Source organism: Strix aluco, chromosome 8 (genome assembly GCF_031877795.1).
Source record: "Strix aluco isolate bStrAlu1 chromosome 8, bStrAlu1.hap1, whole genome shotgun sequence".
Taxonomy (NCBI): Eukaryota; Metazoa; Chordata; class Aves; order Strigiformes; family Strigidae; genus Strix; species Strix aluco.
The window spans coordinates 29,038,707-29,054,302 of record NC_133938.1 but is presented as its reverse complement, the minus strand read 5'-3'; the positions used below and the strand labels follow the sequence as shown (position 1 = coordinate 29,054,302).

General features: G+C 44.4%; 1 protein-coding gene across 4 annotated transcripts; it reads left to right on the top strand.

Moving 5' to 3' along the window:
* The first annotated feature begins 2,542 nt into the window (after positions 1-2,542).
* Positions 2,543-12,606, top strand: GORAB (golgin, RAB6 interacting). 4 transcript variants are annotated; one of them, XM_074832882.1, is made up of 5 exons: positions 2,543-2,637; positions 3,470-3,818; positions 6,201-6,302; positions 8,080-8,220; positions 10,843-12,606. In XM_074832882.1, the coding sequence occupies exons 1-5, from the start codon at positions 2,574-2,576 to the stop codon at positions 11,312-11,314; spliced, it is 1,128 nt and encodes a 375-aa protein (XP_074688983.1). In that variant the 5' UTR covers positions 2,543-2,573; the 3' UTR covers positions 11,315-12,606. The 4 variants fall into 4 exon arrangements, with proteins under 4 accessions (XP_074688983.1, XP_074688984.1, XP_074688985.1 ...); XM_074832883.1 differs by having other exon boundaries at positions 10,823-11,136; XM_074832884.1 differs by lacking the exon at positions 10,843-12,606 and adding an exon at positions 10,599-10,816.
* The last annotated feature ends 2,990 nt before the right edge of the window (positions 12,607-15,596 follow it).

Here is a 15,596-nt window from a genome sequence, read left to right as displayed (position 1 = left end):
TTTCCACACTGATTTGGGAATTGCACAAGAAAGGATGTTTTTGTGATCTGTTGGCACTTGCTGCTTCTAGAGCCAGCAGACTCCAGGCTAATTACACCAACAAAATTGTTGCAGCAGTCACGGAGGTCTCCAGGTCTGCCAGCGAGATAGCAGCTCTTGAAGAACAAAAAGATACGGGACTCAAATCCAGCCCCAGATATAAAAGGAAGGATTGTGTTGTTGCTTGGGATGTTGGTCCAGGGGATGGAAGAGAAGGTTTCACTTTTCATCTGGCCTTGTCCAGTCTGTGTTGTAGCAACATTTGCTTGGAAAACACTTTATTCCTAGGTGGCAAATCAGCCAGAGGACACGACCAGCCACCGTTTTCTAAATCTGCTGTTGGTAAATGCCCCGTGAAATGACTTCACTGCGTTATAATTGTTCCTGGAGCAAGCTGGCCCAACGGCTGGTAATTAAACCTTTGGCTGATGGAAACTGTTAAAACGGATTGCTGCTTTGCCTATAGCGTTATGGTTAACAACTCAAAACTCTTTATACTTTTTTCTATAAAACACGTGGGAGTTTTATGCCTGGAATATCTGTGGCAATAAAGTGAATATGTTGCTTTATTTTTGTTTGTAGCATTAAAACTTGGAAGAGAAGAAGCCAGCTAAGGTTCAAGAATGAGATCTGATTATTTGTACTTCACGAAGCACATTCAGTTGATGACTGTGGGTTTGGTACAGCACATTACAGTGATTTAGATACCAGGGCAGATTTAGATTCCTTATTCCTATACAGCCATCTAAAAGGGAATTAGGTGCCTACACCTTGTTGTAGGCCAACCCTTGTTGGGCTGGCCAGCAGTGGTTCATTGTAAAATTCAATTGGACACCTGGTTCTGCTGTCTGGACTCCCTGGAGTTTGAGAGCATTTGAGTCAAAGTTGGATTATGGATCTCATTCAGATCTCCCTGTGCTCAGTCAGGTTCCCCAGAGGAAGCCACAATACTGTCTGAAGAGCCACTCAGCATCCCTATGGCCCAGACTCACCCAGGAAGAACCTCCCAGTCAGCACTGACAGAATTGAGACAACCACACTTCTCCTCCACTGGATGCCCATGATGCCTCTGCTCAGTATCAAGGCCTACAGCTAAGCTGTGGGTGAAAAATGGTGGCACTTCTGTCCCCCGAAGGCGCTCAGCCAAATCTGATCAGAAACACTTAACACCTGCTAGTGAGTGACAGTTCAGGACCACTTCTCCTCTGACCGGGGCTGGTATTTATGGGACGCGTTAGTCACGCAGGAGCTGTTAAAAGTGCTGCTGTGATAAATTGCGAAGTCATACATGGTCATCCAGTTATGAGTTTGCTCTGGGAGACAGCAGTACTTCAGAGCTTGACTAATCCCTTACAGATTGGAAACAGGGAGGGATGTGGTTAGGCACTGAAAATGTCCCCGTTTTATTGCCGATGATGTATTATTTAAGCCTTCAGTCCCTTGGACTGCTTCAGCTAAGCCTGGGGCTCGTGCCCTTGTGTTCCAGCCAGCTTTCTCCCACTGGGAGGTGAGTGCGTCTGCAAGACCTCTGATAGGCTTAAAGTAGCCACAAGAGTTTGGGCTGGATGGAAAAAATGCTTGTTTTCATGGCTACTGAGAGAATACTGCTGCATGTTGCAGGATCTTTCCAGCTGATATCTAAGGATGGAAGTACACGTGTGCATCCTTGTGCATAATGGTCAAAATAGACCTTCAGAAACATCAGTACGGGCAGAAAGCTTCTCCTTGCTGATGTCCTCACAGTGCCCATCAGCACCTAGGTGTGCAGATGTCCCCACTCCATAACTCCCTCACTATACAGGTCCCAAAGATGTGCTCTGTATACCCTGCAAACCCAGCTCGAGATGCACTGGAGCAGGCATCTCACCAGCTCATATAACTACCTGATTACAAATTATAAATGACCAGGGGGTCATAGTGATGCTCCTTCAAGCTTGCGTTATTTGGGAGCGGCTTCTCATCATTTATACCTAATTAGCTGGGACTCACCGAGCTCTTTACGGCATTACATTCTTAGGAGCTCCTGGGACGTGCCCGTGCAGTGCACCACGTTCAGCAGAGCTGCACACGCCTTGTGCCAAGCCCACGGCAGCCCTGCCGCAGGGCCAGCCTGCCCTGCAGCCCCTCTGCTGCGCCAGGAGCACCGCTGCCGTGACTGCCCGGCGCACCCACCGACGGGGCGCCGGGCCTGCCCGCCCGCTGAGGAGCCCTGAAACTGCCCCGCCGCTAAGCGGCAGCCGGGGACGGCCTGCAGCCCCCGGGCCCTGTCACCTCCGGAGCCCACCGGCCCCCTGGCAAGAGCCGCTCCTGCTCTCCAGCTCAAACCCCCCCACCCGCGACCTTCCCCTCCCCGTCTCCTCAGGGCGCCATCTTCCCCGCCCCGCCCCCGCCGCGTTGCCGTGGAGGCGCGAGGCCCCCCGGCGGCGCCGGCCGGGGCTGTCCGCGGCGTTCGCCTGCGGCGAGCGGGCGGCGGTGGCGGGGCAGCCGCGGGCCCTGCCTGCCTCGGCGCCCCGTCAGCGGAAGGAGGAAGCGCCATGGCCGAGGCCTGGGCCGGCTTCTCGCAGGAGGAGCTCCGGCGCCTGCGGGGCCAGCGCCCAGGTACCGACCGCGACCGGGCTCTGGCGGGAACCGGGGCTCGGGCTCGGGCCGGACGCAGCTCCCGTCCCGGTTAGCGGGGGGGCAGCGGGGCCGGGAGCGGCGCGGAGGAGCCGCCGGGCCCTCGGCACCCCGTCAGCCCCTGCAGCTGCACCTCCCTCCCTTCTTCTCCTCAGCCCCTTGCATCTACACCTCTGTCCATCCCCTCAGCTCATCCAGTCAGTCCCCGCATCGAACACCTCCGCTTCTGCAGGCGGCCCCTCGTTTCCCCTAGCCAGTCCCTCGGCCCCTCCCGTCCAGGCCCCATCTCTCACTGCTCCCTTCAGTCTCTCCACCCGCAGCCTCTGTCACATTTCCAGACTCCTCAGCCCCTTGTCGTGCACCCACATCTGTCTGGCCACTACCCACTCACGTTCCCAGCCACCTCTTTGCCCATTTGTCACCTTGTTCTTCCTCATTCTTCACTTTATAAACCCTCAGTTTGCCCACCAGACTGACTGGGGCCCTCCTTTAGCCCTAGATGTCTCTCTGTGATTCCCCAAGAATTGCCTCACTCCTACCTATGGTTCTTCCTTTAGTCCAGCAGTTCTGGCCCCTTATTTCTCCCTCTCCTCATTTCGGATGCTCAGATCCTTAAAACTCCCAATTCTTAGGTTAACAAAACATTTCTAGGTTCTTTGGTTTTCCCCCTCATTGCCTTCCCTTAACACCCTGGCATACCTTTTCCTTATGTTAGTTTTGCACCAGTTTGCTTGCCCAGAAAAGCTAATTTACAGTCTGTCTTTGATCTTAAGATTTGGTTTTAATCCCGTTTCTCCCTCTCATCCACTGATAGATTTGTATGAATCCTCGGAGCAGCAGCATCGCCCCCACACTGTGAATAAGAGTCGGAAGCAATTGCAACGAGAAAAAGCCCTCCAGCAGCAATGTCAGAAGCTGGGACTGCAGGGTGGAGCTGCCTCTGTTCCTCCTGAGCAGTTGCTTTCTGTACCAAAACACAAGCCTTGTCCTTCTCAGCAGCCTGTGCCACCACCTCATCCTCCTTCAGCAGGAGATCAAAGGCAAAGTGACAACCAAGACCAGCAGAAGGAAGTGACACCAGTAAATCCCTGTAATGACAGTGAGAATGCCCACAGCCGCCCTGCAAAGCCGAACTCCAAAGTGGAGAAAAAGAAAGTGGAATTGTTAGTAAGTCAGTAAAATCAGGGGATGGGTTTTATTATCATGTATTGATTCATTCTAAAGTGAACTTTTCTGTATCTAATAGGAAGGTTTGAGAGATGATGTTTGCTTCCTCTGCATTGAACCTTTTTTTCCCATCTCTAGTTGGGTAGAGCCTGATTCAGGACCAATTTCTGTAGTATAATCTATGCAGATACACACTGTGCTGTCTTAAGGGAATTATCTATGGCAGTGGGATGGTACATCATAAAGTACCCAAGCTACAGGACTGTCTTAATGGTTTATGAAGATTTAAACTCACCGTCGTGCTGTGTAGACAAGCCAGCAGCCACAACAAAAAGCCCTTTTGAGAGTAGATATGCTGTGATTGATGTAACTTTGTGTTCCCCTTTACAGTATTGCTGCAGTTTTGTTAATGCCAAAAGTGTTGATAAGGAAGTAAAATTTTAGGTTTCTCTATCATCTTTTATGATGCAAGATGAGACCAATCTCAAGGCTCTCACCCTGTGCATCAGCCCACAGTGGCGTGCCTGTCTCCCTCAGAAGTGTCAAACTGATACATGTAAGAGAAAGGAAAAAGTACTAAACATGGCGCTCTGGGAGTCTGGCTGAACGTGGCAATTACTTTGTTCATCATCCAGAACTCAGATAGTAGCCTGTAAAAAGGAGCTGCATTCTAAATGCTAGAGAGGGCAGGCATTTCCAATATGACAAATTACTTGGTTTTACCTCTTCACATTTGTTTTCCTGTCTGTAGCCAAGTGCTAATTTTCTTTTTTTCTTCAGCAGGCAAAGCAAAGTGTGAGGGACAAAAAGATGAACTCTTTTTCTAGGACATATAGTTTATTTTTAAAACACTTTAACAATGCTGCTTAAGCCTTGAGCTCCTGTGCAGGTCCAAACTTTTCTGCCCAATATAATCAACAAACTCTGGCTGGCCACCAAGCTTTCATGCATCATTTGTATTCCCTTAAAACAGGGATCAGCAGCTTTCCAAGTGTGCCAGACCCTATCTCTGGTTAGATCTGTCTGTCGGATCTCAGAGGGGACTGAAGGTGCTTCCCGCTGGAGAGGCAGGACTGTGGCAGTCAGCAGCACTTGTGTGGAGAAGCAGCACGTGGCTTCTCTGGAATTCAAAACTCAGAAGGATCCTGGAGGTTCTGTTTTGCAGAGGTGCACCTTGAGAGGCTACAGCTGCTGGCCATGCTGCCTGCCATTTACCTGCCCGGCTCCTGGCTGGGATCACCTACCTGCAGATAGCTGTCCCTTCACCACAGTAGCAGCACTTTGAAGAGCCGTGTCAAATTCCTCGTGTGGGTGCAGCTCACCAGTAGTACTGGCTGTTCAGCTCCTTCCTGGTGGTGAAAAATGCAGACACTATTTGACTGGGGATAAATGCAAAGAAGTTTTTCACTCTGTGGGGAGTAAATGACGTTTAGCTGCAACAACCACCCCCTAATCTGCTAATTCATCTCAGCCTGTGCACTTGAATTTAAATCTTATTAAAAATATTCCTCTATATGAGGTCTTAGGAGAAGGGTGATGAGAAGTCTGAAGAGATATTCTTGTGCAGAAATGGTTGTTAATAGATTAACATAGCTGAGTAACTTGACTATTTTAAAGATAAGTTCTTTTTAGGCTGAGACTTCTTGAGAGAGGGCACAACAGGATGGAAAGGGGCAAAACTGTTTTTGTTTCTCCTTAATCCTGCCCAGTTGTGTTGACGCAGATTGTCCCCTCTCACCAGAGACCTTGCCTTCCATCCTCTGGGGCTGGTTGTATCTCTTACTAGATGTAGCCTAGGCAATGGAATCCATATAACTTTCCCTGGTGGCAAAAGGGAATTCTTGCCGTTCCTCATTGCTCATTTTCACTGTAACTTTACCAGCCTTTCATTTGTATCAGTTTAATTATTTGGGGGCTGTATTGTAAAGCAGACCTGTGAAAGGATCTGTTTTATGGAAAAAACATTTCCAAAAAAGAGACTGTGTTGGCAGACTGAACAGATGGCCACTTGTAGCAGCCAGTAAGAAACTTGAAACTGTTTCTACCTAGTGGGGAAGCACATCCTTTAAATGAAAAATTCCATCCATTTCTGAAAAAGTGCTGTATGCTCCTTCTTCCAGCAAAGCTGAATTAACCAGCAGCTTACTTGCTTATGAAGATTTTTGTTCTGATCAGCAGTTTTCATCTGGAAATATTTTATTGGTCTGAATGACTTCTTGCAGATGATTCTTCTTTCCTCAGAACTGAAACCTGTTTATTGTTGCTTTGACATTTTTAGAGTTTGCTCCAGGAAATATGATGGTGAATATCTGTGTCATTTGGGGAACAGGGAGACAAATGAACTTTCTGTTAATTTTGATCTTCTTGTCAATGATCAGGCAGGAAAAATCACGATGGGAAATTCTCCAGCAAGAGCAGCGGCTGATAGAAGAGAAGAATAAACGCAAGAAGGCACTCCTGGCCAAAGCTATTGCTGAGAGGTAGGGGGCTATGCTGCAGCATGGGCTGAAGCTGAGGAAGAGATTACTTTTCATCTGTAACCAGTTACATATCTTCTATTGAAATCTCACTTTTTCTTCCTCTCTGTGCTCTCTATGTACTGCTCCACAAGTGAGCACCTGTGATCGACATTTCCCTCTAATGACAAGTGCTGGCTAAGAAGTTGTGACTAAGCTTTTCACACTTCCAAAGCTGCAGCTGTGTGCAGATGGAAAAGTTATCACTCAATTTGAGAATTAGCTGAAGTTCTTGTGCCTGTTAGTAAGGGCATGTTTGGAAGTTGGGGTGCTGGGATGCTCATCCCTGTTCTGTTCCTGATTTGTTTTCACGGGATTTAAGGAAAGTTTATTGATTCCTAACCTATGAAGAAAAATATAGCTATTTCTGTTTGGGCTTTTCACTCTTACTAGTATGTGAAAAGAAAACACTTAACAAAACTTAAACTAAGTTTAAGAAGGTACCGTTTTACCACTGGCTGATTAGAAGTTACAAAAATTCACACGTTCGCACAGTTGTTAGATCTTGCTCTTCAGGTGACCAGACTTTAAAGCATTGTACAGTGTTGTCCACCGAGATAGTTTAAGGCTAGAGGGAAGGCACGGTTTGTAGGGAAGGGTATTGGGGCAGCTGATAACACTGGATCAAGGAAGATCAGAAGCTTTCGGGCTCACAGTGCTCTCCCAGACATGTATTATGTTCTGCCCATTAAAGCTCTTGGGTGGCGCAGGTGAACATGGCCAGTAATGCACAGAAGGTTCTGTTTGAGGTTCTAAAGATTTTGTTTTCCTTTGCCAGGCAAATGTTTGGTTTGACTCACTGTAGGACAGCAAACGTGGGTGTGACCACCAGGCTCGGTTCTTCCTCCTGGAAGCAGAGCATGAGGAGAGAGAGGAGGACTTGGAAGGTGATCACTAGGGAGTTATGTCTGACATTCAAAGGCCGTCTTCAGGCTCTGAGCAATACTGCAGGATGTCTGTTTCTCTTCACCTACATCAGCTGGTCTAAGGAGAGATGGTGTCACTGCCTACACATCTAGTCTTGCTTTCAAGTACCTGCTTTGGGGTGCAAGGCAGTGGCTGAAAAGCATGGTTTTGCTGGTGGTGATGAATGACAGCAAAGTGACCTGGTGTAAAAGCTTGTTGAAAGTTACTTAGCTTGCTTGGGAGTAAAATCCATCAAAGCTTGCTGCCCTTAGCAACTTTTAGTTTTCAGAACTTCGGAATGAATAGGCTGAGTTGAAAAAGGTTGCATAAGGCTTGATTGAAATCCTTTGTGTTTGATGTAAAACTTTCCGTTGACTTCATTGGGATTTGGCTAGGCCTTTTGGGAATAATTTTACAAAATGGAAATCAAGCTTAGGTTAGGTGACTTTTTGGCCCCTACTAACTGGGCTTCTTTGAAAGGGGATATTTGCAGGGCTAAATACCCTTCCCCCTCTTGCTCCCCCCAAGCCATTTCCTGTTTCCTTACACTGAAAACTACTTAGATACAGCAGCTTCTTGTGTGTTTCCACAGTGAAGAAACACAATCCATTTTAGGCACTTTGATTATAGTCATTACGTAATTTTGCTGTAGTCCTTAATAGCAGGCATTTTAGATCCCTGTGGATATTAAAAAAGATCAAAAGTCTTAAACCATAAAGGAGAAACCTTCTGAATAGCTCTTAAAGAAGTTAGTTGCTCTGCAAATGAAATGAGGCCCATTATGTCAAGAAGAGAGGCTTGAAAAGAAAAAAAAAAAAGCATCTTCCTTTTGCAGATCCAAAAGAACTCAAGCTGAAACCGTGAAACTAAAACGAATTCAGAAGGAGTTACAAGCTCTGGATGACATGGTATCTGCTGACATTGGCATCCTGCGGAACCGCATTGATCAGGCCAGCTTGGACTACTCCTATGCCCGGTAAGCAACCGACAGGGAGGAGGGAATAGCCCTGCCCGGGCGGAGGGAGAAAATGCTGTTTCCTGTCACCGAAGCAGTAATGGAGTTATGTCATTCTAATAATGTGTAGTTAAAGTGGTCACAGTCTGGGGGGCTTTCAAATCTTGAGGTAGAAGTGTGCTTTTTATTTCCTAATTTTTCCCTTGGAATCTGGAAACTGAAGTAGTTTTTCTGACTGTAGACTGTGCTTTCCAGCTTTGTGCTGTCACGAGACATACTTACTGCTTTAACTGTGCAGTTGTCCATAAGCCCTGCTTTATTGTTTCAAGGTTGTTTATTTCTTCTCGGGGGGAAAGAGTTTTTTTTTAAAGTCCTAAAATGAAAGTCCTTTTCAGGGAAACTTGCTTGTTGATGACAGCTCTGGTCCTGTTGGAATCAATGGGACCAATTAAGCTTAAAACATGTAATACTGCTGAAGTGCTTTTGGAACTGGGACCAAAATTTGAAGGAAAAAGCAAGCTTTCACCCTTCACAATGTGCCTTTAATCAGTCTGGTTCTGATGAGTTCCTTAAATGCAAGAAATTAATCGGAACACCCTATTAGTTGTGGGTAAACCACAACATCAGTAGATAAACATCAGCATGTTTATGTAGCCGTTTAATAAAATGGAAATGTTCAGTTGCGGTTTTTGGTTCACGATTCAATGTGTTAAATGTGTATTTCTCCTTATGACTTCTGCTATACGTTGACCACAGGCCAATAAACATGGTAATTAGTCTTTAAAAAAATAGCAGCAGTAGCTAAAAAATAAGGATCTCTTTTGTGTAATTATCATTTGAAATATCTAAGATTAACTGTAGTTTCAGTAGCTGAGTGTATATGAATACAGAATTTTACATCCTTAAGAGGAAAAATATTTCAGTGTATTTTAGGCTTAAGTTTGGTTTCTAAAACCATTAAATGCTCCTGGAAATTTCTTACCAAAATTTTGTAATAATGCATCTTATTTAAAATGCTTAATGGCAAAAGAGCATATAACACAAGTGGCTCTGACATTTGGAAAGCAGTTTTTAATGAAGATAACAAAAGGGGATGTTGGTAGGACGAAGGGGATGGACCTTACAAAATACTTAATGACTTTCATGAACTTAGTAAGTCTTTCTTTTTATGAGGGAGGGATTGGAAATGCGAGTTAGATACTTTTCAGTGTTGTAGGTTTTATGCATTATGAGCCAAAGCAGATTTACTTTTAAGTGGTGTCTTTTTAAGCAATTTTTTAGTTCTTGCCTTATATTTTAGGGCTAAATCACAAATAATTTCAGTGGGTCAAAAAGTGCAATATTAAATAGTCCTGAGCACATACATAGTTAGGGGCATTTGGCAATTGTTGTGGAATGGAATTTTCATAAATATGATGTGAAGAATGTGTGTGAATTCAGACCAAAGGTTTTAACTCTGCAGAAGTTTCCAGCATAGCATTAGTTTTTCCATTTCGGATACCTGACCCAGGGAAATCTTGACTTCCTTGTGGGGGAAACGTAAGTGGGCATCTGCCGCCCACTGCAGACATAGCCTTTACAGCTGGGCCAAAGTTTTGTGATTATTATGTAAAAGAACATATTTGGAAAGGCTCTTCTAGGTCTTATTTCCTTCTGTTTCCCTGAGCAAAGGATCTCTCCTATCTTTCTGTTGCTTTGTTTAACCAGATATTTGAATCTGATTTTATAAAACAAACAGCTGGATTCTTTATTCAATCACCTTATTAATATAAGTTTTATGAACACTCTGTAAGGTACATTGCATAGTCATTCTGCAAAAGCCTTTGCATGTTCCCTTTCCTGATGAGCAAGGTTGCAGCTATCTTTCTATTAATTAAATCAGAATTAATATACGGATTAATGGAATGTAGTGGAAGATGCATCACTAATGTGGACACCAACCATTAATATCCCAGATGTGTTAACCTCAATAAATATTTGGAATATTTCCTTTTTGCTATATTTGTCATGACAGGAAGTGCAAATTCCAGGAGGTGTGTGTCAGGGGGATGCTTACAATAAAATTCTACATCTGTTGCCACGCAAAAGTTGTGATCACTATTGATGTCATATGCTGTGTCAATCTGTGCTGCTCATGATTTTCTGAAGATTGGGTGGCCGAAAGAGTACACTTCTAGGCCAGATCTGCATGTAAATGTGTATAGCACCATTGTAGCATCTGTATCTGTCGGGTGGATGGTTAGATTAGAAAAAACACAACACTGTTTTGCAGTGTTTCAGCTCACTAGGTAGGTGTTCATTAGAAGTGTGAAAACATTACAGTTTCTGATGGTTTCTTTCTGCTGCTAGTGATGCATCTCTCAGGCAGTAAAAATGCTTGTTTGTGATTCAATCTGTAGATTTCAGATGAGCAAATTAACCCTTGGAATACAGCAGCAGTGGAGACTCGTGTCAAGAGGAGAAGATTTGATCAATTCACACTTACTTTCTTATCTTTTACTAATGTAGCAGCATGTCATGAATAGCTGGCATAATGTATTGCAGAGCACGTTGCATTTCAGGGGTGCTTAAAGTATCTGTCCATGTGTCAAAATTTAAAGTGCTTTGAGAATTAACCCACTAGAAATGATGATGATTTTGCAGGAAGCGGTATGATAAGGCTGAGTCGGAGTATGTGGCAGCCAAGCTGGACCTCCAACACAAGACGGAGATTAAGGAGCACCTCACGGAGCACCTGTGCACGATCATACAGCAGAACGAACTCCGCAAGGCCAGGAAGCTGGAGGAGTTAATGCAGCAGCTGGAAGTGGAGGCAGATGAGGAAAATCTGGAACTTGAGATAGAGGTGGAGCGGATGCTGCAGCAGCAGGAGGCAGAAGCAGGGAGACAAGCCAGCCAGTCACACAGTCATGCCGGGACAGCTAAGGAAAACTCCACTCCCAGTGTTACGGCGCGGGAGAGTGAGCATGCTAACCATGCTGTCGCTTCTCCTGCTATTTCTGAACAGTTGATTCAGTCTCAAAACTCCGGTACCAAATCCCTCTCCAATATGGACAGCCAAACTCAAGCAGTAAATGTGACTTCAGGAAACTCCCCAGCTTGTTCTGCTACATGACTACTATATTCAGATAAGCGAGCCGGTTATGGATGATACACTCTCTGCGGGCTTGTGTGCTCTATGTTATATCTGGGCTTCTGCAGTGCCAGTAATATGCACTTCATTTCTCTTTTCCTTTAATATTGTTTTCAAATGTTAAAGGCTCTTTTTTTTTACAAGACTCCCATTTGGGGTTCACCATCTGTCATCATCGTTCTGTTTAAGTTCATGTTCTGATGCTCAGCTCTTCACAGGGCTTTGTACCTTCCTGAAACAGGATACTTGGAAGCGAACAGTAGGGTTTTTCCAAAGGCTTTCAGTGTATCTGTATCACAGGTAGCTGTTCCAAGCAGTGTGCAAGAGATACATAAGAAGAAAACATCCCAGTTTAGTTTGCTTCTGAACACTTTCTGTCCCCTGACAACCGTGATAGGATGTTTGTCTTCCTCTGGATCCATAAGGGATTAGTTTTCAATGGTTTTTAATCCCATGAAACCCAAGTGCTTACTTTAATTGTCTTTGTAGCTGATCCTCTTTCCTGTACCTGATTTAAAGGAAATTTGCATATTGAGGCAAATTAGAAAGTCAGTTGTAATACTTCCTATTTATCACTTTGCCTATCTCTTTCAGGTAATGCTAGATCACACAAAGCTATGTATTGATAATGTTATTATCTATGAAATCACAGCAGTTATGATTTAACAAAAATGGTGCATTACAGTTTAAGACATTGCAGAATGTATGATGTAGAAGTAGAAACACACAAAAGCGAGCCTGTTACAATTAAAACTGTTAGGTTACAAACATTTTTCTCTGTCATAGTTGCTTCACAAGATCCCTGGCTAAATATTGGAACTTTAATGAATAACCCCCATAGTATATCGAAAGTGAGCCCATTTTCAAATGCAATTCAATGCATTTTCTTGCCTGAAGAGCAGGTTTGTACCCCACAAGAAGTTCAGCTGGTTTGCTCTGTTGCTGTTGAAAGGCTTTAAAAAGCTATTCCAGGTGGAGAAAGTCTCAGGAATTAAAATAGAGGACATAGAAAAACCTCCCATAGACCGATTGCAGCTGCAAACCGTGGGGACTGCGTTCAGACTTATCTGCTTTGTAACAGAGGAAGGCGCTTTCCTTGTGGAAACGGTTTCTGTAGTTCCTGACCTGAACGTGTCAGTCTGTTTATGAATGACTTACTGAATGATGCCATCAAGTATATAAATGGGACACTGATTGTCTCTATGGCTTTAATAGTGGTAAAACATGTCACTACATTTCATTTTTATTTTATTAATAAATCAGTGTATCTTCTACGCAGTGTGTTTACTTTCAGTTGTGATATCTGATACTAATACACGTATCCAAGACTGTTTTTCCACAGGAGGTGATAAATGACAGAATCAGATATGTCCTTTGGCAACTTTCTGCTGTGTGAAAATAAAATCTTGAAAAAAGCTGTTCCAAAATATAAAAACATATGAAGCAAAGACATGGCAGGATACAGCTTGGCAGGAATCTTTTCAACTAACTGTGGCCCAAGGCAGCAGTGGAAAACCTCTACTGGTGCCACCCATACACAGGAGAAAGAGGGATAAATCTGTTTCCTAGAGAGGCCACTCATAATCAGGGCTGACTGAAGTTAGAAAACTCCGAAGTAACGTTTGAGATATGTGTGAAGCATTGCTCTGTTGCTGCTGATACACTGCATTCCCTGTTATTTTGCTGGAAGACCTGGCCTAAAAGCCAAAGATTTGATTGTATCGTGAGAAAATTGTGACTGACTTCCTTTGCTCTATCTGCAGTTCCAGAACAGCTTGTAGCAACCTGATTATGGTTTTCAAAACTGGATACCAGTAAGTGCAATAATAATTTAATTGTACCATTCTTGTTTCCATCCTCTGCAGCTGTCCCCAGTTGCTCCTCAAGAGATTCTAAGTCCTAGTGGATAGGTCTGTTCCTCATTAGAGTTGTATTCAGCTCATCAGGGGACATACAGAAGAGCATCTGACAGAGAGTTGAATTGTAATGGTATTTACAGGAAGCACATACATACCATTTTGTGTATAATTTGTGGTTCTCTAGTAGGCTAAGATGTGGTTAAAATAGTCCTACTTGATTGCACCTTGTTGTCGTGGGTGAGGTTATTGTTTGAACTCCTGAAACCAAAAAAGGCAAAAAATTGTAAGTTCAAGGATCTTTTTGACAGCTGCTTAAGAATATGAGTTTCCTAGAAGGAAGTAAGTTTATATCCAACAAAATTACTTAAAAGCTGAAAAATTCTCATGTGCCATCCTGATAGTGCTGGTGCTGTTTCTGCTTGAGAGGGAAGATGCTGTTAGAATCAGCAGTTTCTGTTCTCTTACCAGTCCTTCATCGAAGTTCCTGCAAAATGAAGTGAACTGGCTGGAAGCCACATGAAACAGCCATGTGAAATAACAATAGGCAGCCTAGCATTTGGTCACTCTCACTAGACAGGGAGCTCAAGAGTTAAATTGTTTGATCTGAGTTACGAAGCCTTTCTCTGACGTGTGATATAAACCACTACCATGGTGTCAGTTCTACTTTGGAAGTTCACAAATGTTTTGATGGGTGCCAGTGTGCTGGTTTAACATTCCCCCTATGCCGGAGCCAAGCAGTCCGGTCATAATTGTAACAACATGTGTGCTGGTCAGAAATGCCAGGAGATGATTTTGGTGCAACAAAAGGGTTGGGTTTTTTTTCTTGAAGGAAAGAGAACAGTTGGAATTGAGGCTCTTCAAGCAAAAGCCATTTCTACCTTTGTAGTAGCTGACGGATCTTAAAACATTTGGCTCTGCTGTCACTGGAGTGTATTGAAGGCAGGTGTGCTGTCCACTCAACTAGCATGTTGTATCTCTTCAGAAAAATGGAAAAATGAAAAGTTCAGCATAGATCAGGAGTGGGTGGGTGGATTTTTAAATGAGGGCCTCTTGCAAGAAGAGGTAGAAGTCTGAATGTGAAGCATGCTGGGGTTGAACACCCGTGGCAGGGAAAATAGAGCAGATGCGTGATATCTGACCGGAACGCTGCAGGGCTCATCCCAGGGAACTTGCATTCTCTTGTGGCAGTGTAGCCATTTCTGTTTTGGGCCTCTGCATTACCATTGTGGGAAGAAGTGGAAAACACCGATGTATACCACTGTGAGAATGTTACAAAGCACAATATAATTGCCCATGTTGCAGTTTGGCCAGGATGTCAGGATTAACACTCCCTCCTCTGTCAAGAAATGTTTAAATGAGCACAGATGGTCATGGCTCAGCCTGGGATTCCCATGGATGTCTAGTGCAGGGTGTAAAACACTTGGACAATCCCCAATCTGACTGTATATCCAGCCAGATGAAGTTGGGCTCTCAAGAGGTTTCAGCTTAGGGTAACTGTCTGGGGAGAGACTCTTAAGTTCTCCATCAGCCATTCTTCTTCCTAATTCCTTCTGCGATGCAGTGTAGTCTTCCCTTTGAGCCTGTATCCCATCTAAACTGAATGAAGAAAAACTAGTAAGAGTGAAAAGTAGTGACTGGCCCAGTGGTTGGGGGTACTGTGTTTCCTAACCAGCTGTATTAAGAACATGCTAGAAAGGATTGTTTATGGGACAGTTATCCTGTTCTGGGGAAGTTCTGGAGCCAAAGAAAGGGGCAGATTACTCTCAAATTGCCTCCCATGCTGGGATTCCCTCCATTCTGCTTAGGACAGTAGGATCTATAGACTTCACCCTTTTGTCAAGGCTCAAATTTGGATCAAAACCCCTGTGATATGGATTGTCCCAGCCTGAGGCCTGGTTCTTTACCAGATGCCCCTCACGTGGGATCTTTGAGCATCTGTGAGTCCTGGACTGAGTTTGGTGCTTTTGGGTGATTCTGTGTAGACATAGTGTCTTGGGTCTCTGTGCTCTGCTCTTGTGCATACCATAGCTGTGTATAAGGGTTCATGCAGTTGCTGAGAGCTAGATAAAATTTTTCTGCAGGCCTGATCTAACCCAGAAACCGTATGTTCAACACTTTGGTATTATATCATGATCCCTTTTCTAATTCTGTGGATATAAGCAGGTGTGGTGTGCAAGGGACAAAGGGTTTTGCCAGTGGCAATGCAAACAGGGTGTAGAGATGTGGGCTGGTATTATAGAAACCACATGCTTGTTAAGTGCCCTATTTAGGCTTGTCTGCATGGTCCTATTAAAGCGAGTGTTGGCTCCTTTGATGGGGCACGAGACTGGTTTCCTTCATCATTTCCCCTGATTTATGTCCCAGCAGCAAACTTGTACGTCAGTGGTGAAAGACCAAGTAACGAG